Source organism: Lynx rufus, unplaced genomic scaffold (assembly GCF_022079265.1).
Source record: "Lynx rufus isolate CCGP_SWC_20201006 ecotype Redwood Valley unplaced genomic scaffold, mLynRuf1.p SCAF_25, whole genome shotgun sequence".
Classification (NCBI taxonomy): domain Eukaryota; kingdom Metazoa; phylum Chordata; class Mammalia; order Carnivora; family Felidae; genus Lynx; species Lynx rufus.
This window is the reverse complement of record NW_025814840.1, coordinates 18,715,935-18,740,864: the sequence shown is the minus strand read 5'-3', so window position 1 is coordinate 18,740,864 and position 24,930 is coordinate 18,715,935. Positions and strand designations below refer to the sequence as shown.

The 24,930-nt window shown below is 45.6% G+C and overlaps 1 protein-coding gene across 1 annotated transcript in view; it reads left to right on the top strand.

The window, feature by feature from the left end:
- The window catches only part of RAB4A (RAB4A, member RAS oncogene family), a 45,981-nt gene extending 28,858 nt beyond the window's left edge, over positions 1–17,123 (top strand). Inside the window, exons 4-8 of the mRNA XM_047088632.1 lie at positions 3,735–3,797; positions 5,375–5,529; positions 6,755–6,850; positions 11,138–11,274; positions 15,390–17,123. Coding sequence (XP_046944588.1) covers positions 3,735–3,797; positions 5,375–5,529; positions 6,755–6,850; positions 11,138–11,253 — 430 coding nt within the window. The 3' untranslated portion in view covers positions 11,254–11,274; positions 15,390–17,123. The remainder of the gene's footprint in view (positions 1–3,734; positions 3,798–5,374; positions 5,530–6,754; positions 6,851–11,137; positions 11,275–15,389) is intronic.
- The last annotated feature ends 7,807 nt before the right edge of the window (positions 17,124–24,930 follow it).

The following is a 24,930-nucleotide window of genomic DNA, read 5'->3' as shown; positions in this document are numbered from 1 at the left end:
ACACACACGATGAGAAGTTCAGTCTCTGAGTTAAAGCAGGGTCTAGACGCGAAGTCATAAGGCGCAGCAGAGGACGGGGACGAGGGAAGGACTGAAAAGAAGGAAATCGGTGAAAGTCTGCGAACCCTCGCCCTCTTCTCCCACCTCTTCCCTGGCTGCTGGCCGCCAGGCGCGTATTCAGGAGAAACAATTTTTCTCTGCAGGAGAATGAGTAGCCCCAAAGGAAAGGCCTAAATATATTAACATGTTGGCGTCTCCAATGAAATAGCCCAATCTCTGTGATTTTTCTACTGAAGAAATGAGATTCCAGATGTAGCGGGCCCGCCTTAGACCAAATGCAAATGAATGGGGCAAAAAATCCCAGCTAGCGTTCATGTCGCGTGAAATTTCAGAGGACAAAGAGGCAGTGGAGATACAAAAAGATCCCCAGAAGAAAAACACAGTCACATTAAAGGAGCAGAAATGGGAATTGCATTTCACCATTCAACAGCAGCATGCAGAAGCCACAAGATACTGAAGCCTCACCTTGCCAACCCAGCATGGAAAATCCCATTCCGACCTTCGAAACTTAGCCAAACTATCAATCAAGTGTGATAGATAATAAAGTCAGAAGACCTTCAGATATTCAAGAGTAGGGGAAACAAAGGTTGTCTTTCACACACTCTTTCTTAGAAACTTCGGGAGGGTATGCTTCATCAACACAAAGAAGTAAACCCTGAACGAGGACGGTGAAGTCCATCCACCCAGCTGGGGAGAAGAACAAGGAGGCACCGCAGGCCGGTCGGTGGCAGGCAAGGGTGCTCCCCGGCAGGAAGAGGAGACGGAGGGAGGGGGGTGGGAGGTTATGAGTGTGCTAGATTCTTATCAAAGCAGGAAAGCAGTAAGCCCTGAAACTCGCAAGTCGAATAGTTTCATAAGCATTTTACAGAAAGATGGAAGCAAATGCCGGAGAAAGGAAACGAAGATCCATGAGAGTAGGGACGTTTGTGCGTTTCTTTGTTGCTTCTCCAAAGCCCTGGGGAGAATATAGCACGTAGGTGTTCAACATGTATTCTGTTAGTGACTTCATTTAGGAAAAAAGTCAAGTGCAAGGGAAGGAACTCGCCTTGGGAGTGGGGCTCCCAGGAAGAGTGAGGCGGGAGACAGCGGAGTTTCATGTTGAGACTGTCAGCGCTATTTCCTTTTCAAACTATGTACCTGTATTACTCTGCTTTAAATGACTTTTGAGAAACACTAACTGCCTCAAAAAAGTACTCTTAAATGCTTAAATCTGTATACTTGAATAATTTGTTAGACACCACATGTCAAAATACCGTGTTTTAAAGTGAATGATGCAGCCGATATAATTTAGTTTATCTTGAGGAAAAAAACTCTTACATACCCCTTTCTCTGGAAACTAGATGTCTGCTAGTTTCTGGAAACTAAAATAGAAAAGAGTTGCCCCCACGTATGTGGAAAAGAGGCCTCCCTCCAGTCCGAGAGGCGGCCCCAGGAAGCACTCACAATGCGGCCCTTCTCACGCTGCACCTGTCGCCAGGTCTCCAAGCATATGCCGTGCAGAGCACAGTCTACGGGTAGAAAGGAAAAGCCTCAAGCTATCTGTGTGCCTTTGGAGTTTAAGAGCCGAAAAATACATTTAAAAATAGCTGCTCTTTTCAAAGTATCAAACTAATCATGAGTCATCTTGTTTGTTTTTGATAAGTTCCCCAGTTTTCTTTTTGCCCTAAAGATAGGCACTGTTCTGTGATGTGTATTTTCTGACACCAAACGGGGGGTTTTCCACACCTGTTCTCCAGTTTTCCGATACCAACTCAGTGTCCAACAATTCAACTCCAATTCTGACTCTCTCTGGAGTTAGCATCCGACCCCACAGGCTAAGGGGTCCCACAGACCTGCTCCCACTTCATACACTAGTGCTAAATTAGGTGCCCAGGCCATCCTCCCTTCTGCCCAGCAAAATACAAATTCACAGGTTCCCACAACACATCCCCCAGGTTCAGTAATTTGTTAGAACAGCTCACAGAACTTAGGAAAGGACTGCATTCACTGTCACCAGTTTATTATAAAGGGTACAACCCAGGAACAGCCAAGAGATGCATTGGGCAATGTTTGTGGCATTTGGGTGCTGAGCTCCCAGGCCCTCTCCGGGTGCTCTGCCCTCTCTGCCCTTGTGATCATGAACTCAGAAGCTCTCTGAACCCTGTCATTCAGGGGTTCTTACGGAGGTGTCGGTAGGTGAACACGGTTGATTCAATCATCGACCGTTGGCCCTTGAGGTCCATTTCCAGCGTCTGAGCACAGGAAGCCTTGTAGGTGTTGACGAGGAATTTGGTTGCTCAGGAAAATGGACCAGGGGACACAAGTGGCAGTGGGGACACGCGTGGTAGTGGGTGACTGCAGGGATCCAGGCGGAGACCGGTGGTTTGGGTTAGGATGGCCCTGGTGAAGCTGGAAGAACATGGACAACACAGGAGACGTCAGTTAGTGAGCCAAGACCTGACTGGTGGGTCCAGTGTGGAGAAGGTTGAGGATAAAAGCAGAGTTTTCTGGCTGATAAACAGAGGGGCGGTGGCGTTCCCCACCCCCCAAACCAGAATGGACGTGGCGGGTAGGAGCCAAGACGTCCTGTCTTGTAAATGTTAAGTGTGACATGTTCATTAGGCAGTCACGAGGGGGCGTTGGGGCAGCGGCCGGATCTTCCAGAAGTAGCCCGAGCCGCAGATTACTCTCGGGTCAAGGTGTGACTAGAAGAGAGAACCCGGGACTGAGCCCCAGCTCCGAGGAACTCTGGGACAAACAGGGCAGGCTGGCTCGCGAGAGTGTGACCCCGAGCTGGAGGAGGAGAAGCGGCCAGTGAGGGAGGAGAGGGGGGCGGCTGGTTCAGGGAGGGGTGAGGCGGGGTGGAGGGATGAGGACCCAGAAATGCCGCCGGACTCGGAGACGCGGAGGAGCGGACACGGACGCCAGAGCAGTGGTGAAGAGAAGGAAACAGCTGCTGGGGACAACTGCTTTGGAGGAATTGGGGCGCAGAGAGGAACAAACAGCGGGACGGTAGCCGAAAGGACTGTGCCGCACGTCTTGCTGTTCGAGATGGGACGTAGCGGAGCACATTTTATGTTGCTGATGGGGGGTGGAATCTAACAGAGAAGGAGAGACTGATACTACTGGGGAGAAAGCGTGTTACTGAGAGAAAATAATCCTGAGGACCGTGAGAACGGATAAGATGTGTCAGAGGCACTCAGTTGGCATAGGCGAAGCGGCCTTTCCTTGTTAGGAGTGGGGAGGGGAAAAGAAGGTGAGTACGGGGGCGGTGGGGGCAGTGGCTTCCCACCCGAGGACTTCCCTTTCCCGGGAAAAGGGGGGCAGCTACGCAGGGCCATGGAGAAGGCCTGAAACTCCCCAGAGGAAGCAGGGCAGGAGTGCTGGGTGCTGAGCGCCCACCTAGGGGTTCTGATGGCTCCCTAAGACGCTTTGCCCCTCCTTGTAAGTTCAGAGCCGATCTTGGGTGCTGGGGGAGAGTTGTCTCAGCCGCACGTCCCCCCACCTCCCCAGCGTTTCCGTGACGTGATTTCAGACAGACGAGCCCCCCGTGCGCTCGCTCAGATGTCTGCATCATTTCTGTTTTAATGCAACACCTGTCCCTGCGTGGTGGTCTGCAAAGCAAAAATAGGTGACAGTGTTCAGTGGGAGAGGATCTTGATTGGCCGGAAGTAAGAGCAGTGTAACTCTTTCAGGTCTGTGACGAGAAGTTATTACAGAGGTGCCGCGGGAGCACTCCTCGTCTACGACATCACCAGGTAACGTGACCCCCCCCCCCCAATCCCCACCCCCGGTGGAAGAGGCAGCCCTGCTCCCCGGAGCCTGGTCTTGCCAAAGCGCACCTGCGTGCAGTGTGTGCTTTGTGCCTGAGATTCTGTAATCCCCTCGGCCCCTTCATCCGGGGCTTTAGAGGTGTCTGAGCCAGCCGCTGCCGCCCCTTTGCCACGTAAGGAAATGCAGCAGTGAGGTTTTAGATAAAGCATCCCCAGCGGTTCATTATGTTTCTTAGCTTGATGCTTTGACACATTCCTCAAGGTTCCCAAAGTGAACGTTTCGGTGTGGTAAATTATTAGAAGTCATCGATGTCGACGAAAGGTGAGGGCCCAGGCTCTGGGCTCTGACCGCCCGGGTTCGCATGCAGCTCTGGGCGGCTAGCTGGGTGGTCCTCGGGGAGGGTGCCGTAGCGTCTGGACTTCAATGTCCTGGTCCGTTACAGGGAGCGCTGATAATTGCGTAAGACTTGGGAGGTTTGCAGCTGGTTGAATCGGTTGGTGTTAAGGCTCTTGGCACATCATAAGGATCTGAGTGCACTGTCACCCACGTATCACGAATTAAATTCGAAATCTGGTTCCTTGGTCTCACTTGCCCCATCTCGAGGGCTCAGTAGCCTCACGGGACCGGTGGCTGCTGAATTGGACGGTACGGATTATAGAACAGTCTTGTCCTTGCAGAAGTCCCATCAGACAGCACTGATCTCAGTGTGTGCCGGCACCACCTTAGAAATGTCATCTGTACCCTATCATCTGGCAGCTCTTTCCGGTAGGAACTTGGCCAAAGAGTGTCACCTTGCTGCTGTGTGCGGTGTCACCAGTCTGTGTGTCACCAGTCTGTGTGTGCGGAAGGAGGCACACTGGCAATGAGGTGGCAGCTCCTGGCCCGGCCCTGCCGCCCTTGCTCAGGCAGTGAAAGGCTCAGCTTGCCAACTGCAAAGTCATCAGGCTAAGTAATCTGCCCGCAGGGCAGATGTGTCCCTGAATGTATCAGGACAGAAGACGGCAGATGGCGGAGCTGGTCCTGGAGCCCGACGGACCCAGTCAAGTCCTGGCTCCGCCACTGGCTGCTTGTGTGACTTTGGGCAACTTAATTAATCTCTCCGGGCCTCAGGCTTCTCATGGAAAAGGGAGGTAGAGTTTATGCACAGAGTCTTTATAAAGAATGTGATAAACTCCTACAAAGTACGAGCATGCCGCACAGACCTGCTACATGATAGCAGCTACCTGTTAGAACTTGCTTCCCCACGTTGCACACAACTGAGCCTAGAGCTAAGAGCTCGATAAATATTAGCAAAATGAATAAAGGAACTTCTGTTTCCTTTTGCACCGATTGGGCAAAAACAAATAGCAAAATATCTGACTTGCTGTCGCCATTTTTTCTGGAAGAAAAACAAACCCTATGGCGTGGTGTGTAATTGAGCATTCAGGTTACCTGAGTAACCTTAAAGGTTGTTGACATTACCCTGACGTGTTTAAAAGCAGTGTGAGTAGTGTGAATGATTGGAAAGAGTTGCTAGTTTTATAAAAAACATGTATTATTTTCACAATCTTATATTATGCAGCCGAGAAACCTACAATGCGCTTACTAATTGGTTAACAGATGCCAGAATGCTAGCGAGTCAGAACATTGTGATCATCCTCTGTGGGAACAAGAAGGACCTGGATGCAGATCGTGAAGTTACTTTCTTAGAAGCCTCCAGATTTGCTCAAGAAAATGGCAAGTGACCTTCTACTTAATACTACCGCTTTTCAAACGGGCGGATCTGGGGGTAACAACATTGCTTTGGGTTTACCGTATCTACTGAAATTTTACGATTAAGCCGTACTTAAGAAATGTGAGATCTCCTGTTGTTTTTAGTAAATTTAGACTTAACCTATTTTCACTGTATTCTGCCCGCCAGGTTACGATGAGGATAAAAGCAAATGTGCTAATACTGTGTAATGACCTTTCAGTCCAAGGTCTTTGAACAGCTCAGGCTTTGGTCTAAAGTGAAATTTATACTAATAATTTTTAAAGACCTTAATCAGGTGGTGTCCTGTCCTTCCCCCCCCCCCAATGTAATTTGGAGCTAAGTTGGTAAAATGTTAGATCTAAATAGAAGAGGAAGCAGTGGAAGAGATACTAGGCTTATTGGCTCTATTTTAGTTACATTAAATTAAAGTCATTTGGTTCTAGATGCCTTTGAAACCTCTATGATTTTCCATACAGAACACCAGAGAACGACACATAAAATTAATGGTTGCTTATAGATCACAAAACGATCAGAATTTAGACATTTTAAATAATTTTTAGAACCAGTCAAGAACTAAAATATCCTAGCGCCAATTGTCCCTTGGAGTCTAGGACTACCAAATTATACTCTTACAGATTGACTGGCGTTGTGCTAAGAAAATAAGCATGGGAGAAGAACCTAAGCCATCGTGAGTTTGGAAAGAAACCATTTAGAAATACAGAAGCAAGGCGAGCCCGCCTCCCCACTGGGGTAGTAAGCGCCCTGGTGGATACGAAGAGTGTTAATTCATAGAAGGCCTCTTCGCCGTCAGAATGACAAGCTGCCGTGTAGTCCCCTCCAAAATGAAAAACCTTTCGGTTGTATCCATGGTGACATGAAGACTATTTGGAGGATCTCCATCTCGTGTCGACAGCTGGGCCCTTTCTAGCAGCCTGCTTCCTTACCAAACGCTGGAGTTCGCACGGTCTCTCCAGTAGACTTAAGTGCTAGCACAAGGTGTCTCCCGCTTTTCAGGAAAGCGTAGATGTCTTCTGACATTTAAAAAGCCGTATTTACATTTACTGATTTTATTTGCAGAAATATGTGGTTCGTAAGTAGTAAATTGCTTTTTTGCCTGCCGTTCGAAGAGAATTCTGAACAGGCTGTCCGTTATTGAATTGTGATCGTCCTCTAAACATGGCTTCGTGTTTTGTTTGATGTCACTTTTAGAGCTGATGTTCTTGGAAACAAGTGCACTAACGGGGGAGAACGTGGAAGAGGCCTTTGTACAATGTGCAAGAAAAATACTTAACAAAATTGAATCAGGTAAGAAGTTTTGCATCAATAAACTTTTCTTCAGCATATTTTACTGTCTAGCCCGGTAGTATCACCTTTTAGTTTTCCAGGAGTGATTTAGTCCAGGAGTATTCTCTCTACATCCACCAAACTAAAATTGCCACTTATGGTTTTGAAGGCGTTGTGCACATGGCTGAGGTGAAACCCCACCCTTGTTCATAGTGGCTTCCATGGCCCACTGGTGACAGAGGATGGGGCAGTCGGGGCTTCAGTGGGTGTTGGCTTTCAGAACCCTGGCCTTTTTGGGATCCATCGCTTCGAGGAGGAAGATCGGAGCTCTGTTCGCTCTCTGACAACAGCTTACTAGCCCTGCTGGGCCACGGTCATGTGGCGTGATGGTAGACCGCCTGCGTGAGGTTAAGGAAGTTATGGGTACATGCACGATGTTGGTACTTGCAGCTTGTACCTTATGGATAGTTTATTTCTGAAGCTAACTGAGCATGCTTCGGTAGTAACGTGTCTTGTTATTTTGTTGTATTTGTCACTTCAGTCAAAATGAGTTTAAAATAACCTGGGGCTCCAGGGTGGCTCTGCCAGTTGAGTGTCCGACTTTGGCTCAAGTCATGGTCTCACGGTTCGTGAATTCGAGCCCTGCTTGCGTTCTCTGCTCTCGGTGCAGAGCCTGCTTCAGATCCTCTGTCTCCCTCTCCTCGCCCGCTTGCACACACTCTCTCTCTTTCTCTCTCTCAAAAATAAACAGTTTTTAAAAAAAACATAAAAAAATAAAATAACCCTAGTTTAGGCAGCCGACAAAATAGTATGTAGTTGTCATTATTAAAGTTGAGTTTTATTAAGATACCGAAATTGTATGTAGACGTTCACTTTTTAATTGATTCACTCAAATATCCAAAGGTTGGTTCTTTGTCAGGTGCTAGGATACAAAAACGAATTAATCACAACCCTTGCCCTCAAGAAACTGTCTTTCATGAGACACATCAAAAGATCATTACAATACGGTTGTGGAGGATACAATAATTGGGAGGCGCATAGAATCCTGGGGTCGCACAGAGAAGGGGAACCTGCCCAGCCAGGTCACGGAGGTGGTGTCCCTCCAAGAGGAGGTGATAACCGAGCCCAGTCTTTCAAAATGTAGGAATGAGCCAGCCTAGGGAGTGGAGAGGAGGGTAGTCCAGCAGAAGGGACAGCAGGAGTTGAGACTGGCAGAAAATGACCGCAAAGTTGAAATCACTAGAACAGAGAGACTACAGTGGGGGGGGGTGGCAGAGGAGAAGGTTGGAGAGAGGCACCCGCCAGGCCAGTGATTCTCATCAAGGATATGGAACTTTGTCCTGTGGGTTACTGAGTCTCACCTCTGGCTGTCCACTAGAGTCACCTGGGACACGAAAATTCAGATCCCAGGCCCCACCTCTTGAGATGCTGATTAATTGGGCCGAAGCATAGTCTGGGCATCAGCATTTCTAAAAGCCCTCGTATGTGATTGACTGTAGCACTCCTCCAGGATTGAGAACCACGGCTGTACGGGATGAGAAGCTGTTCAGGGATGGGAGCAGTGAGTGGTAAGGTCAGGTCGGGACCTGAGATACATCATGCATGTAGGCGGCCACGTCGAGGACGGAGTGAAAGAACAGGACTAGAGACCAGGAGAGCAATTAAGGCATTTTTGAGTAATCCAAGTAAAATATGACTGATTAAAGCTTTAAGGAGGATGTGGAAGTAAAGATTAGGAGATATAGATGAATCTAAGAAATATTTTGGTAGCAGCGTCATGTGACTCCAACGCTAAATAGTAGGGCAGTTGGTTTTCGGGTGAGGGGGGCGGTGAGGCGGTGGGGTCAGGAAGGCATGAGGACCCAAGGATAACTAGATGTCACACTTGGGTAACTCGGTAAAGAGATGTCATTAAGCCAGAGGATAAGCGGGCTCAAGGGAATGAAGGGGAGTCCGTTTCAGATGGGTTCCCTTTGCAGTGCCACTGGCACAACAAGCACGTGCAGTTACAAGCTCTGGGGAGAGGTCTGGGCTGGCGGTATCCATTTGGGAGTCATCAGTACGCTGGAGTAGTCGAAACTACGGAAGGAACGTGATCATCCGAGAGCAGTTGAGAGTGAGAAAAGCAATGATCAAAAGCAGAGCCTTGGAGACCGAGAGAGAAGAGGAGGAACCTACAAAAGAGAAGGAAATGGTCAGAGGTGTCTGGAAAGAACCAGGGGAAAGCGGGTATCAGCCCAAACACTAAGCGAGTCAAAGACTTGTTCGCGATCGAGTGAGATGGAGACCAGTCTGATAAGCTAAGAACTAAGCTAAGAAATAGCCACAGGCGTGGGTAATAGGAAGTCACTGATCATCTTCATGAAGAACAGCTCCAGCAAAATTATGAAAATAGAAGACAGCAAACGAGGAACAAAGAGGAAGTGAGAAAGCAGAGTGAGTTTTGATTCCTCTCTTGAGGAAGAAGGTACTGGTATGGCAGGGTACAAAGGAGTAAAGAGGTTTCGGTGATGGAAGACATTTTAGCATTTCTAAGTGCCGAGAGAGAAAATGAGGTAGAAAGTAAAGGAGAGGAGGTAGGGAGAGGGCATGACAGAGAAAGTAGGGCACTGGGTGAGGTAGTGGGAGAGAGGGTCGAGGGCCCAGATACAAGAGAGGGACACTTCATCCTTCTGGATTTTCTTGATCTGAAAACAGAATATTTTTTCTTTACGAAATTTGGCACAAAAACTGTTACTTTTAAAGACTCTATAACATACGTTGTTATTAAAATTGACTTGGTGTTGAGTATTGCCAAGCTCAGCCTGAGGTTTTATTTAATTACCTTGCCGCCTTAATACTGCATCCATGAATATAGTACACATAAGTTGACTCATATAAAACTTTCAAGGTCTATTTCTTCTGAGATCCTCAAAATCATAATTATGTCTAGGTGAAAGAATATAAAGATATTAGTTAAAATTTTTCAGCAGTATTTTTTAAATATGGTTCAAAAGCCATCATTTCCTCCTCTTTTTTTTTCTTTTTTTACACAAAAGTTAGCATACTATAAATTCTGCCGCATCTTGCTTTTTGTACTTACTAGATCTACGGATGATTACAAATCAACGTACAGAGACTTCCCTATACATACATATGCTAAGGTACACATGTACGTATTTTGTGTGCACATGTAATATTCAGTTGTCTGTGTTGCCATAATTTATTTAACCAGTCTACTTTGGACATTTGGATTATTGCCGACATCTTGCTGTCACAGATAATACTGCAGTAAATAACCTTTTATATTCTCGTTTCGCATGTGTGGAGTGTGTGTGTAGGATAAGTTCCCAGGAGTGGAATTGCCAGGTCAAAGAACCTAAGCATTTGGATATTAGGTCGAGGCTATCACATTCCTGCTATATATGAGGAATGGAGCCCCACTAGAATGAATAGAAGTGCTTATTGCACTAAAGCCACGCCCACGGGGGATATTGCCACACTTGGGTTCGTACCATTCTGGTAAGTAGGCAGTGGTCTCCTTGTAGTTTAATTTGAAATTAATTTAGTTTTGTGTACATACTACATTCACATAATTCCAAATTCAAAAAATACAAAAGAGGATACAGTGAAAGTCTCCCTCCACACCCCTCTCGCGGCCCCTAGCCATCTAAAACTCCTTTTTTTTTTTTTTAACGTTTATTTATTTTTGAGACAGAGAGAGACAAAGCATGAATGGGGAGGGTCAGAGAGAGGGAGACACAGAATCTGAAACAGGCTCCAGGCTCTGAGCCATCAGCACAGAGCCCGACGCGGGGCTCGAGCTCATGGACCGTAAGATCATGACCTGAGCCAAAGTCGGCCGCTTAACCGACTGAGCCACCCAAGCGCCCCTAAACCTCCTTCTTAAAGCCAGCCGTTATTATCACTTCTTGATATATCCTTCCAAAGGTATTTTTATGCCCATGCAAGAAAACGTGTATGTGGTTTTACTCCTTTATTCAAAACATTGGGGTTTTTTTTTTAATGTTTATTTATTTATTTTGAGAGAGTGTGAATGGTGGAGGGACAGGGAGAGAGGGAGTGAGAATCCCAAGCAGGCTCCACACTGTCAGTGCAGAGCCCGGTGCAGGGCTCAAACTCCTAAACCGTGAGATCATGACTGGAGCCAAAATCAAGAGTAAGGTGGTCAACTGACTGAGCCACCCAGACCCCCCTCAAAACACTGTTTACACACAGTGTTCTGCACTTTGCTTTTTTCACTGAATATATTTGGGGCACCACAGAAACATAAAAACTTCTTTTAAAGAAGACTTGCTTGGTCCTCAGGTGAGCTGGACCCAGAAAGAATGGGCTCTGGTATTCAGTACGGAGATGCTGCCTTGAGACAGCTGAGGTCACCACGTCGCGCACAGGCCCCAAGTGCTCAGGAGTGTGGTTGTTAAAAGCAGCACGGGAGTGCACAGGTAGGTGCTCACATCGCAGCATCTTTGCTGACACAACCTTGTACTCTTCGTTACTTGGGCGTTCTATACATGCTTAGCTGTAAAGGTTGCTGTCGCTTTTTGCAGCTACGTTGAAATGGAGAGGTGATTGTATAATTAAAATTAGGTATTTTCAACAACAGCGTTGAAACATTCTTCTCAAGCTCACATGGAACATTCACCAAGATAGACAACATTCGGAGCTATAAAACACACCTTAACAAATTTCAAAGAATAGAAATTACACAGTGACTTTTCTTAGACCGCAATGGAATTGAACTAGAAATCAATAACAGAGAGATAACTGGAAAATCCAAAATCTGTGGAGGTTAACACAGTTTTAAATAACTCGTGGGTCAAGGAAGAAATCTCAAGAGGAACTTAAACACATTTGGAATTAAATGAAAATCAAAACACTGCTTATCAAAATGTGGAATGTGGTGTAAGCATTGTTAGAGGGAAATTTATAGCATTGAATGCATAATTAGAAAAGAAGAAAGATCTCAAAATCAGTCATCTAAGTGTCCACCATCAGAAACTGGAAAAAGAAGAGCAAATTAAATTCAAAGTAGGCAGAAGAAATAATAAGAACTAGAGCAGAAATCAATGAGATCAAAACCAAGAAATCAATGGAGAAAAATGAACAAAATCAAAGCTGATTTATTGAAAAAGATCAATACAGTCAATAACCTTGTAGCCAGGCTAATTAAGAAAAAAGAGAGACATAAATTACTAATATTAGAGATGAAAGAGGGGAATCACTGCAGATCCTATGGACATGAAAAGGATAGTAAAAGAACACTATGCGCACAAGTTTGATAATACAGATGAAACAGACCAATTCCTTGAAAGACCTATTTGCCAAAACCCAAGAAAAAAATAGACAATTTGACTAAGTCTACATCTATTAAAGAAACTGAACCAATGATTAATAATCTTCGAAAATAGAAAGCACCCGGCCCAGATGGGTTCACTGGTGAGTTCTACCATTTAAGGAAGAAATTACACCATTTCTCTACAATCTCTTCCACAGGACAGAAGCAGATGGGATACTTGCTACTCGTTCTACGAGACCAGCGTTACCCTAATTCCAAAACCAGACAAAGACATGACAAGAAAACTACAGACCAGTATCTCTCATGAATATAGATGCAAAAATCCTCAATAAAATTTTAGCAAATCAAAGCCAACACTGTACAAAAAAGAATTCTATGCCACTTCCAAGTGGAATTTATCCCAGGTATGCCAGGCTGGTTCAACATTCCAAAATGGGTTAATGTAATCCATCACATCCATGGGCTAAAGAAGAAAAATCACCCGATCACATCAAGAGAAAAATCATTTGACAAAATCCGACACCCATTCATGATGAAAATTCTCAGTAAACTAGGAATAGAGGGGAATTTCCTCAACGTGGGGAAGAGTATCTATAGAAAACTGCTAACAGCATTAAACTTGAAGCTTTCCAATTCATAACAAGAAACAAGGAAGGATGTCTCTGCTCACCACTCCTTTTCAGCATCATCCTGGAAGTTCTAGCTCATGCAGTAAGACAAAAAAGGAAGTAAAAAGTACACAGATAGGGAAGGAAGAAATTAATGTCTCTGTCCACAGACAACATGGTTATCTATGTGGAAAATCCAAAAGAATCCACAAACTCCTACGCAAGCAGTTATACGGCAAGGTTATATGGCAAGATACAAAGTTAATAGGCAAAACTCAATCACTTCTCTATGTACCAGCAATGAACAAGTGCAGTCTGAAATTAAAAACACAATACTGTGTATATTAGCATTCGAAAAAAGGAAATACTCGGGTCTAATTCTAACAAAATATGTGTAAGATCTGTATTAGGAAAAACCAAAGTGATTCTAAAGTTGACACGGAGTGACAGAAGACCCAGAACGAGCAGCACTGTATTGAAGGAGAAGAACAAAGCTGGACGACCGTAGATCCTGGACTTCAAGACACTATACAGCTGTGGTCGCCCGGACAGTCTGGTATTGATGAAAGCGTGAACAAAGAGATCAGTGGACCAGAGCAGAGAGCTCAGAAATACACCCACGTCAATACAGTCAGCTGATCTTTGATGAAGGAGCAAAGATGGTCCTTTCAACAGACGGTGCGAGAACAAGTGGCTAGCCACGTGCAAAAAATAAATAAATAAATAAATAAGACTCTAGACACCACACACGCACACACACACACACACACACCCCTTACCCCCCTTTTCACAAAGATTAAATCAAAATGGATTACAAACCTAAATGTAAAACATAAAACTATAAAACTCCTACAGGATAACGTAGGAAAAAACCTAGGTGATCTTCAACGTAATGATGACTTTTTAGATACAGCACCAAAGGCGCCATCCACGAAAGAACCGGTCAATAAGCTGGGTTCCGTTACAAAACTTGTGCTCTAGGAAAGACACCAAGAGAGTGAGAAGACAAGCCACAGACTGGGGGAAAATATTTCTGGAAGACATCTAGTTAAGGATTGTTATCCAAATAATACAAAGAACCCTTAAAACTTAACAGAAAACAACCCAGTTTATAAATGGGCCAAAGACCTTAGCAGACACCTCACCAAAGAAGACGTACCATAGGTGGCAGTGAGTATACGAAAAGATCCTGCACATCATATGTCATCAGGGAAATGCAAATTAAAACAACGATGAGGTACCACCACAGCATACTTACTAGAATGGCCAAAATAAAAGACGCGCACAACACCCGATGCTAGCGAGGACGTGGAGCAGGGGAACTGTCATACGTCCCTACCGGGAACGCAAAATGGTCCGGCCGCTTTGGAAGACAGCGCGGCAGCTCTTACAAGACTAAACATTCTCCTACAATGTGATCCGGCAGTCTCACTTCTTGGTATTTACCCAGAGGAGTTGAAAACACAAAAATCTGCACGTGAATGTTTAAAGCAGCTTTATTCATAATTACCAAAACTTGGAAACAAGTAAGATGTCCTTCAGCAAATGGATCACTGAAGTATGGTACATCCAGGCAATGGACAATTCAGCGCTAAAAAAAAAAAAAAAAAACTCTCAAACCATGAAAAGGCTACATATACTGTATGCTTCCAACAAGATGACATTCTGGAAAAGGCAAAACTATGAAGATAATTAAAAGATCAGGGGTTGGGGTTGGGGGGGATGAATAGGCAGGGCCTAGAGGATATTTGGGGCAGTGAAAATACTCTCTATGATACTGTAACGATGGATACATTTCATTATATATTTGTCCAAACCCATACAATGTACAGCATCAAGAGTTAACCATAGTGTAAATAATGGACTCGGGGGGATGACGATGTGTCAGTGCAGCTTCATCCCTGGTAACAAATGTTCCACTCTGGTCTGGGATGCTGATCACGGGTGAGGCTCTGCGTGTGTGAGGGGCAGCGGGTATTTGGGAAACTGGGAAATCTATGAACTTTCCCCTCGCTTTTGTCGTGAACCTCAAACTGCTCCCAAAAAGTAAAATCTTAGTAAGAAGAAAGTCCTAAAGCAACCACTACAATAACATGACGAAGAGTTTTGGCTCATTAACCAACATAGGAATGAGAAGGAAATAAACACATAATTAATCTAAATAACCAAAAAGAAGGCAGAAAGAGGAAAGGGAGAGTAAGGAACAGATCAGACAAATAGAAAACAAATAGGAAATGGTAGATTAAACTCTACAAATTAAAAAAAAAAAGATGTTCTGCTTAAAAGAATGTAAACTTTAGGCTCTTAGAAAGGAAGGGTGGTCGTTGATGGGAGTAATTGAGATAGAGATTCTTCTGCCTTTGTATCAATACGGAGACTTTTTTGGGTTAACTGAAGTCTAAATGTGTCTGTTGCTAAAATAGGCTTTTTTTAAATAAAATTTGCAAGTAGAGATCGTAGCTTTGTAAAGCTTCCCTTTTCCCATTTGCCACAGTGGACTTTTTTATGCACCTGCAACATCATCTAACAGGTGTACATGACGTTTAAGTGGAGTAGGAAGATCTGTTCACCAAGTCCCTATGGGACTTTAAGCTGTATTTGTCTGCACATTTATAGTTACGCGGATTTCTAAATTGTTCTTCATATTTTTTAGGTGTTCAGGTGTTATTTGGGGCACAGTTGTCGGAGCTTGAGGAAGAAGTTTTTTACCACCGTCTTTTTCTACTTTATACAGAAGTAGATATTCCTGCGAAGAAGAATAATTTGGGGTAATATGCAAGCTAGTAGATGTGGCACAGCAAATCATATAATAAATCTCATTAAATGGACAGTACCGTTAGAGGTAAACATGTATGTAAAAATTTTCTGGTCCATATTTTCCCTTTCATCTTTGGTTTAAATCCTCACTGTGTGCTGTATATAGACTCTTACTCAATACGTCTCCACGGCATGGTATCTGATGTAGGATCTGATAGAACGTTGCTCCCAGTGCAGTCTAAAATTTTATTTTCCTTAATCGTCTGAACTAAAACCTGTCGATGGCGAGTGTACTTTGATCATCCTGTCAGCTACATTGCACAGTTGGTTATATTGATGGCCCGGTATTCGAAGACTCTGGCATTGACGGCCAGTGAGATGCTTATTTACTTCCCATTTGCCACGGTCCACAAAGTGTTTACGTAACCCACACTTGAAATACTAGACCAGTAGTTACTCAGACACGGAAATAAAATGGAAAATGGAGTTTTTCCATGAACTTGACGCTTTCCAGCGCTCTGTTGATTTTACAGCACCTTCGTCCAGATCGATTCAGGAAGTGTAGCCAGAGTACCTGCTGTGTTTTAGGCACTGTGATCAGCACTAAGGATTCTGTTACCTTTACCCAAACTTACCAGGAAATCGATTCTACTTTCGGCTGTTGGTAAATGCGACGGACGGTATAACTGGGGCCGCTCACCTGTTCCCCGTTTGCTGCTCTGTCTGGTCTCCCTGCTGGAAAACACTGTTCGTTACTGTGCTTTTCCTAGGATTCGGTGTATGACGTCACTGCCTCTTTTTTAAGTCTTTTATTGTTTCGTGTTCATTTTAAGGAAACCCACTAAATCAAGTTAATATTAAAGGAATACCACTCATCAAGAAATTTCTGTATAGCTTTTGCTGAATACTTAAATGCCTTACTACGGTTATCGAGTTGACATGTTTTTAATTCACATAAGGTATATCGAAGTGTAATATATATTGTATTACAAAGACTTGTTCTAATATTTTAAAATGTCGATGCAAAAAACGTATAATAGAACTTTTCTTTAAAGTTGAAATACAGTATTATTTAAGGCCAAAAGGTTAAAAAGCATTCTTCACCTTATATATGTTCTTTCACTGTGACTTTTCGCTGCAGACTGATTGGTGAATTTCACTGCCTTTCAGTTAGAAGCTGCCTACTGCTTTGGTTGTTTGATTTAATCAACAGAGCACAGTGGCACTAGAAACTCTGGGAGGTGACTTGGGTAAAAAGATCAGTATGTATCTGTGTTAGGCGTCTTAATTTTGCTTTTTTTTTTTTTTTTTTTTTTTTTGATGCCTGGAATATTTTTGTTTTGAAAAGTCAGAAAATGAAGTAAGTTTTCAGACTGAACCACTACGTGGACCTCGCTGGAAGAATGTTCGATTCGGCGTCTCATTTATGATAGTTCTGCAGGGTGCTCACTTTTGAACAGCTCTTTGCATGGGATAGGAGCATGTCTGTTCTGCCACATCGCTTGATTCAAAAGCAAGAATTTTTAAAATAAGATGTTAACTTGGTTTACAAATGAGCCTATTAATTAAACCACAGGTACTGCATAGAATTCCACATCGTTTGACCAATAAAAGTTGCTGGAGAACCAAACCATGGTGGTTCTTAATAAAGGCCTTTCAGGAAAAATGAAGAAGGGAGATAATTTACTATATTGGTCAGTGGAGTGTTTTCCAACGCCCTCAACCAGTTCTCTGATTCTCCAGAGGTATGAGGGGGGCGGCCTACAATTCAGTTCCAATATTCTATACGTAGAGATAGCATCAGATCCCGCAGGTTACGGGCTTCGTCTGCCCCACCCCAACACACACACACACACACACACACACACACTCTTCAGATACCACTAGCACAAGGATGTGTTCTTGTTCCCCAACCTGGAACCTCATCACATCTTGTTGTTCAAGAGTTCAATCTCCAGCCTGCACCCACCCTTCCCAAGTTGAGGTGGTGGGCCTGGAAGTTCCAGCCCCTCTAATCGTTTGGTCTTTCTGGTGACCAGTCCCATCCTGAGGCTCACGGGACCGCACCCTAAGTCACCTCATTAGCATAAACTCCAATGTGCTCCAAAGTGACACTTGGTGATTAACAGCAGACACCCCCATCGTGGAAATTCCAAGGGTTTTAGGAGCTCTGTGCTGGGAATCAAGGACGAAAACCAAATACGTGTTGTTATATCATACGCCGGTAAATGTTATGTGTACGCTTTCCACAACTCACTACGTTTTCGGGATGCTCTCAATTCACATTTCAAGAGAAGCGTTTCTTCAGTCGTCCTCGAAAAATACTCTAAACTCCATTTAGACTTGAAATTGTTTATTTTACAAGCCCAGCATTTAGTGAAAATGAGAGCATCCCAGGGTGGGAATCTGTAATGGTTTTTTTTATTAAAAACATTTTTTGGGACTTATAAAGAGTCTTTGAAGTCTTAAGGAACAGTGATATTACTCAGAGTGAAGAATCTGATGTTAAAAAAAAAAAAAAAAAAGGGGCGCCTGGGTGGCGCAGTCGGTTAAGCGTCCGACTTCAGCCAGGTCACGATCTCGCGGTCCGTGAGTTCGAGCCCCGCGTCGGGCTCTGGGCTGATGGCTCAGAGCCTGGAGCCTGTTTCCAATTCTGTGTCTCCCTCTCTCTCTGCCCCTCCCCCGTTCATGCTCTGTCTCTGTCTGTCCCAAAAATAAATAAACGTTGAAAAAAAAAAAAATTAAAAAAAAAAAAAAACTTAAAAGATTAGCAATTCACACTGCAAGCCAGTAGGGGGTTCTTAATTTTCTGTGAAGTTTATCTGTTTTTGTTTTTTTTTTTTTGGTTTTTTTGTTTGTTTTTTTGAGGAGAGGATTAGAAGGACTTTAAAACACCTGTGAATTTTTTCATAATTTTTTTTCTGTGCCACTTGTAGAGTGAATCTCTTTAAAGACTAATCATTCTGCCTGTCCGTGGACAGTCACAATTTGTCCCAGCTAGCCGTTGCTTGGTTAATTCCCAGTTGTATGAAATTCTTCAAGGAGTTGTTTTGAGACTTTTAGATTTAGCCGAGAACACTCACCAGGTTCAGGAAGACCCGTGGCTGAGGAAGTGACGGCCATCGCCCTCTCAGGTTAGAAAATACTGCTTGTTGGAAAAGAACAGTGTGATCAGGGGATCACCTTTGTTTTATCGACCTTTGCCCCACATTTTAATGCTGTAGCATTTGGAAACACCCAAGGCATCTGTCGTTTCACCCAAAAATGGTTGAGTGTGCATCTCTGAAAAGAGTTTGTGATTTTATATAACACCAGAGCATTGGGGACTTCTCGAAAGATATTGATAACAAAGCCAAGAGTGGTTATGTTTATTGTTACCTTGCACTTACGTAAAGTTTTCTGCCATGTGTGGAAAAAGCAAAATGCACGTCTTTCATACAGTATTATCAGAGCATGTGGCTGATTGTACCGGAAGCTCTGTCCCTCAGCAGGGACAGCAGGGCAGCGGGCCTGCTCCCCACGGCCAGCATAGCATCGGAGTGGTTGGTGACCTTGCCGTATTGGTTAAGTATTTCCAGTATCCCCTCTGCCGGTGCAGTAGCATGAGAAATACTTCATTGAAATCATCCTAATGTGCTCATATCCCATTATGAAGAATGCATTTGACTTCGACTTATGCCAGCCAACTATGAGGTGGGTTGAGCCACACCATAAACTTGCAATAATGTCAACTTCTTTGTGTTAGAGGACATCGTCCCTAAACTTCTGTGTAGATAACCCTCTGCTCTGACTACTTGTTTCTGTAACTTCTGGGCGATGTGTTTCATTTTAAAGAAAGCTGGTGTGAAGCACACAGATTGCTAAGTTCCTGAGTATTTTGCAGCCCCAAATATGGAAAATATCCAAAACATGGAAATAATTGTGTTCACTTAATATTTAAGGACCAGCTAACAATGTATGAAGGTGACATGCTGATTTCTTTATGTTGGGTGGAGGGCCCTCAAATCATTTTACATTGAATTGTTTTGGTAAGTCAGAGTAAGTCTCCCACATTATTCTCTTTTCCAGAAAAGTCATTGTAGTAGTTTCCATGGCCATAAATCTACATCACATACCCCATAGTACATGTTACGCCCATTTCCTGGGGAGAATGGTGCTTTTATATGACACTCGTGTTTTTCTGAATGCCCCCTGCTTTCTCATTGCCGCGGTGCCTTTGCATGGACTGTTCTCCCTCCCTTGGAACGCACCCCACTGGCTCTCCAAGTCAGGTTGTGGCCCTGTTGCCCGATAGGGGGCAGCGTAGAACTTCTCCACTGGGAGCTTTCTCTAAGCCCCTCCCACCTCCGGACACCTGCAAACACGCTCTGCTCCTGTCATTCTCTGTCGTAACCTTTCTTCTGTCCTTTCATTTATCTATATGTTATCCTTATTTGTCTTCTCTCCTGGGCTAAGACCTCCCTGGGACAGCGCTGCATTTGTGCGCCCGCTGCCTGGCACGTAGGAGTTCTTGTGGGAAGGACACATGATGAGTCAGGTCTGCCCCCAAGGCTTTCTAAAGTACTTGGATGTCCAGTCTGTCCACTGCAAGAAACCCTTTTTCAGACTCTCCAAAAGGTGGTCATACGATCCTGCTTAAATTCCTTTCTGTCTGGGAGGGAGTTTCATAACTCCCAGCTCGCCTTTCCAGATGAGAGCACCGAGACGGTGCAGTAGAAGTCCCCAGCCTCTGTCCCGCAACAAAGACCGACTTAGACAACATTAGACAACTGTCCACAAAATCCATTCCAAGCGATCTCAGGAGTCCACGGAAAAACGCCAGCATAGTGGGACAAACAGCCTGAGAATAACTACAAAAAAAGGGAAGGAAGAACTTCATTTTGCCTCTGTCATCTCATCCTCCAAGCAGGAGTCCCTCCAGCACTGGCTCAGCACCGAGAGAACTCCCCAGCCTTTTGGGGCACCACACAAAGGACCCACTTCGGGTCCCCCCGCCCCCAGACGCTAGCAACACTGAGACCTACGGGCATGGCTAAGAACGAGGAAGGGGGACAAGGGCTATAGTAGCAGCACTCTGCAAGAGTAAGCACGGTTGCCAGTGACCTGCTCTTCCGGAGGACCCCAGCGGCTTTCACCACTGAAGAAGTAAACAGCCCTCCCACCTGCGTGGAGCCCCTACACATTTCGTCCTTTTTTGCCCCCGGGGCCAGATGCCTGAGTCCCGCTCTGCTCCTTCCCGGTGCCCCCACCAGAGCCCCGGATCTGCACTGGCAGCCTGCCCAGGCCTCTGCGGCTAAGTGCAAGATGCCAGCCCGGATCCCCTCCCCTACCCACCCCCCCCCCGCCCCCCGGCCATAGTTGACTCCCGCTGCCATGCGCACCCTCGTGGCTAGCCCCACCAGCGGTGCGTTTGCGGACTGCCAGCCTCTCATCACTGGCCGATCCTACCACCGTGGAAGTGCACACCGACAGCCAGGGACCCCCAGCTGCTTGCTTATGGGCCCGCAGTTGGCCCGAGCCCTTGCTGCTGGCTGCGGCCCCAGCCCCTGCCACCACACGGGCAGCTGCAGCTGGCCTCCACAGCCAAGTGCGTGCACACCACTAGCCTGGCCACCACTACTGCCTGCCCTGGTCCCTAGCTTCTCAACCTGGAGGCGGCACTGAGGATCCAAACAGCCCTGGAAGCCACTGCGGCACCCCCACGGCGTCCGCCGAGGCTCATGCGCTTGATGCTACGGACCTCGTAGCAATGCAACCCGAACCAATGCAGCATCAGACCTGGAGCTGCCACACGCCCTTGCACTTGGACCTTGCACCCTGCGCTGCTGGCCTTGGAGACACAGCCTGCTCCAGCGGCCCCCACTCGCAGGTGAAGGTCGTTCCTTGCTGAAGCCGGTCCATAAAGTCTGGAAGGAGGTGACTGCTTCCTCAAACGCCTACACAAGGTAACGGGGATCACAAAGAATAGGGGGATCATAACACCACCAGAGGAATACCATAAACTTCCAGCAACTGACCCCAAAGGAATGGAGATCTATGAGTCGCCTGATAAAGAATTCAAAACAGTTGTTCTAAAGATGCTCAAGAGGACACAAACGGTAACAAAATCAGGAAAATACAGGAACAAAATGAGTCCAACAAAGAGAAAACCAAAAAAAAAAAAAAATTTGGAGCTGGAGAATACAATTATTACACCAAAGAATTCAGTAGAGAGCTTCAATAGCAGACCGGGCTGAACAGAAGACAGAATCCACGAGCTTGGAGGCAAGTGGTGTGAAATTACCCAGTCAGAGAAGCAAAGGGAGAATGAAAAGGGATGAAGAAAGTCTACGGGACTTCCAGGACGCCGTTAAGAAACAATCTACGCGTCACTGGAGTCCCAGACGGAGGGAGGGAGGAGGGAGGGGGAGAACGCTTATTTAAAGTAGTGGCTGAGAACTTCCCAAACCTGGAGAGACATTTGCACATCCAAGTTCATGAAGCTGATGAGTCACACCAAAATTTCTTCTCTAAGGCACATAAAAGTGTCTAAAATCGTATCTCCTGGTGCAGCCTACACCCTTTCCAAAAGTTGGGTAATGAACATAGGTACCCAGTTATTTTAAATTCTAGGCGCAAGAGCTTTGACTCTGGGGCAGCAGGTTTTGTTGTTTGGACTAGTGTTCGGTGTACCCTTGGCTGGCCTCTTGGCACCTCGCGGCATAGCCCGTGGGCAAGCAGGTGGCCAAGGTCCACGCACCATTGTCACCAACCTGCTGCTGCAGTCACCGAGCTTTAGGCTTGAGGGCTGTGGGAAGCCATCGAGCGTATGATGACCCATAAGCCCCTGCTTTCAGGCCTAGGCATGCTCAGCTGTGTAAGGATTGTATGCTGGGTCCTAAATGCTTGGGGCTGCAATGTGTCAAATCTCTCCACTTTGTTAATCACATAAGCCTGTTAACAACAGACAAGTCCCCGTGTTGGAGGAGCCAGGGCTAGAGTCAGATCTTGAAAACTCAGTACCTGCAGCCTTGCCAAAGGGGTAGAGGAATGGCAACGTTCAAACTTTGCATTCTCCTTAAATTGTTTATACAGGGTTTTGCCTGGTTCTCCGCACCTTCACCCTGAGCGATGAGAACTGTACTTTTGCACTTGGAGAAATCCAGTTCCCGTTGCCGAGCGCTCATTGGGTCATTCACGGTCTCTCTGATCAAAGTGCAGCCGTCCCCCCATCATCCACGGGTGTACATTCTAAGACCCCCCAAGTAGGTGCCTGAACCTGCAGCTATAGGGCTGAGACCTACATACCGCGTTTTCTCCTGCGCGTACATAGCTACGATGAGGTTTAATTTATAAATTAAGCACAGTAAGAGAATGTCCAAATTGCCAGCGTCACCACCCTTGTGCTTTGGGGCCATTATTAAATAAAATAGTACTTACTTGGACGCAAGAACCACGGTACAACAGCCAATCTGATCATCAAGTCAGCCAAGTGACTAATGGGCGCGTAGCGTGCACAGCCCGGATATGCTGGAAAAACAGATGATTCACCTCTTGCGTAGGACAGAGCAGATTGGCACAAGATTTCATCATGCGGCTTAATTTAAAACTAATGAATTATTTATATCTGAAGTTTTACGTTTGGTATTTTTGGACCAGAGTGACCACAGGTAACTGAAACCACAGATAGCTGGCAGGACAGGTGGTGGTGGTGGTGGTGACCACTGATTCTTTAAAAAAGAGTTTATTGGGGCACCTGGCTGGCTTAGTAGAGCGCGTGACTCTTGATCTGAGGGTTGTGAGTTCAAGCCCCGCGTTCGGTGTAGAGATTAAAATCTGTAAAAAAAAAAAAATTGTAAAATAAAAACGCTTACTCGTGAAATTACCAGAAAACTTAGCTTAGCAAGCTCATTTTTTTTTTATTTTTTTTTTTAACGTTTGTTTATTTTTGAGACAGAGAGAGACAGAGCATGAATGGGGGAGGGGCAGAGAGAGAGAGAGGGAGACACAGAATCAGAACCAGGCTCCAGGCTCTGAGCCATCAGCCCAGAGCCCGACGCGGGGCTCGAACTCATGGACCGTGAGATCGTGACCTGAGCTGAAGTCGGACGCTTAACCGACTGAGCCACCCAGGCGCCCCAGCAAGCTCATTTTTAATACTGTCAATTAAAATGCCATAACATTAAGCCCTGGAGAGAGCTCTGCGGTTTTTTGCAGCGGAAAAGTATTTTCACATTAACACCTGATTTAGCCTTCAACACAGCCCTTTGCAGTTAGGGCCCAAAGGGCAGAGGGTAGCAGCCGGCCACCCCTAGGAAGTGACGGGAGGCCCTGGGTGCGGGCTGTGGACCCCACCGCACAGCAGTCGGAAGAGGCACTGGGATTTGTGTTGATTGGAATCCTTTCTTCCCTCAAAATTTCAAACACACATTTACTGGAGTTTTTAAGAACTTTAAAGAGTTTTTATTTTACATAGTAAAATTTTTTATTTTAAAAATAATCTTTAGTGGGGCGCCTGGGTGGCTTAGTTAAGTGTCCGACTTTGACTCAGGTCATGATCTCGCAGTCCGTGAGTTCAAGCTCCGTGTCAGGCTCTGTGCTGACAGCTTGGAGCCTGGAGCCTGCTTTAGATTTTATCTCCCTCTCTCTCTCTCTCTATCCCTCCCCCACTTGCACTCTGTCTCTCAAAAATAAATACACATTAAAAAGAATAATAACCTTTAGTACTTGAGGCGCCTGGGTGGCTCGGTTAAGCGACCAACTTCGGGTCAGGTCCTGATCTCCCGGTTCGTGGGTTCGAGCCCCGCGTCAGGCTCTGTGCTGACAGCTCAGAGCCTGGAACCTGTTTCGGATTCTGTGTCTCCCCCTCTCTCTGCCCTCCTCCTCAGGCGCCCTCTCCCTCTCTCTCTCTCAAAAAATAAACATTTAAAAAATTAAAAAAAAAAACTTTAGTGCCAAATCGTTAGAGGTGGGGAAGATATTGATGTCATCCTTGTGACACCATGTTTTGATTTATATATAAAAAAAAAAAAACTTACAAGTTTGATAACTTGCCTTTTGGCCCTGCCTCCAGTGAGTTGAAAATATTAGCAGGTGAAAAGTGCGTGACCGAAAGCGCATGCTAACTCTTTTCAGAATGCTTGTCACAATCTTCTCGTTGGCTCTTAAAGCTGTCCAGTCCTGAGGTTGTTTGCGAGTTAAATATTTCTTTGGCAAAGGTAAGAATGTGCCTGTGAGGGCTGTGCTAACGGCGGTCGCCCCCCTCATGAGAGTGTCCTCTACCTTATACCTGGGGCTTACATCCCTCACCGCAACATTTCGTGTATTTCCTGTGGCCACATTGCTGCGCCGTGTGTGTGTGTGTGTGTGTGCGCGCGCGTGTGTGTGTGCGCGCGCGCGCGCGCAATAAACTCTGGACCCAGGCTAGTCGTAGCCTCTGCTGCTTCTCGTCTCTATTT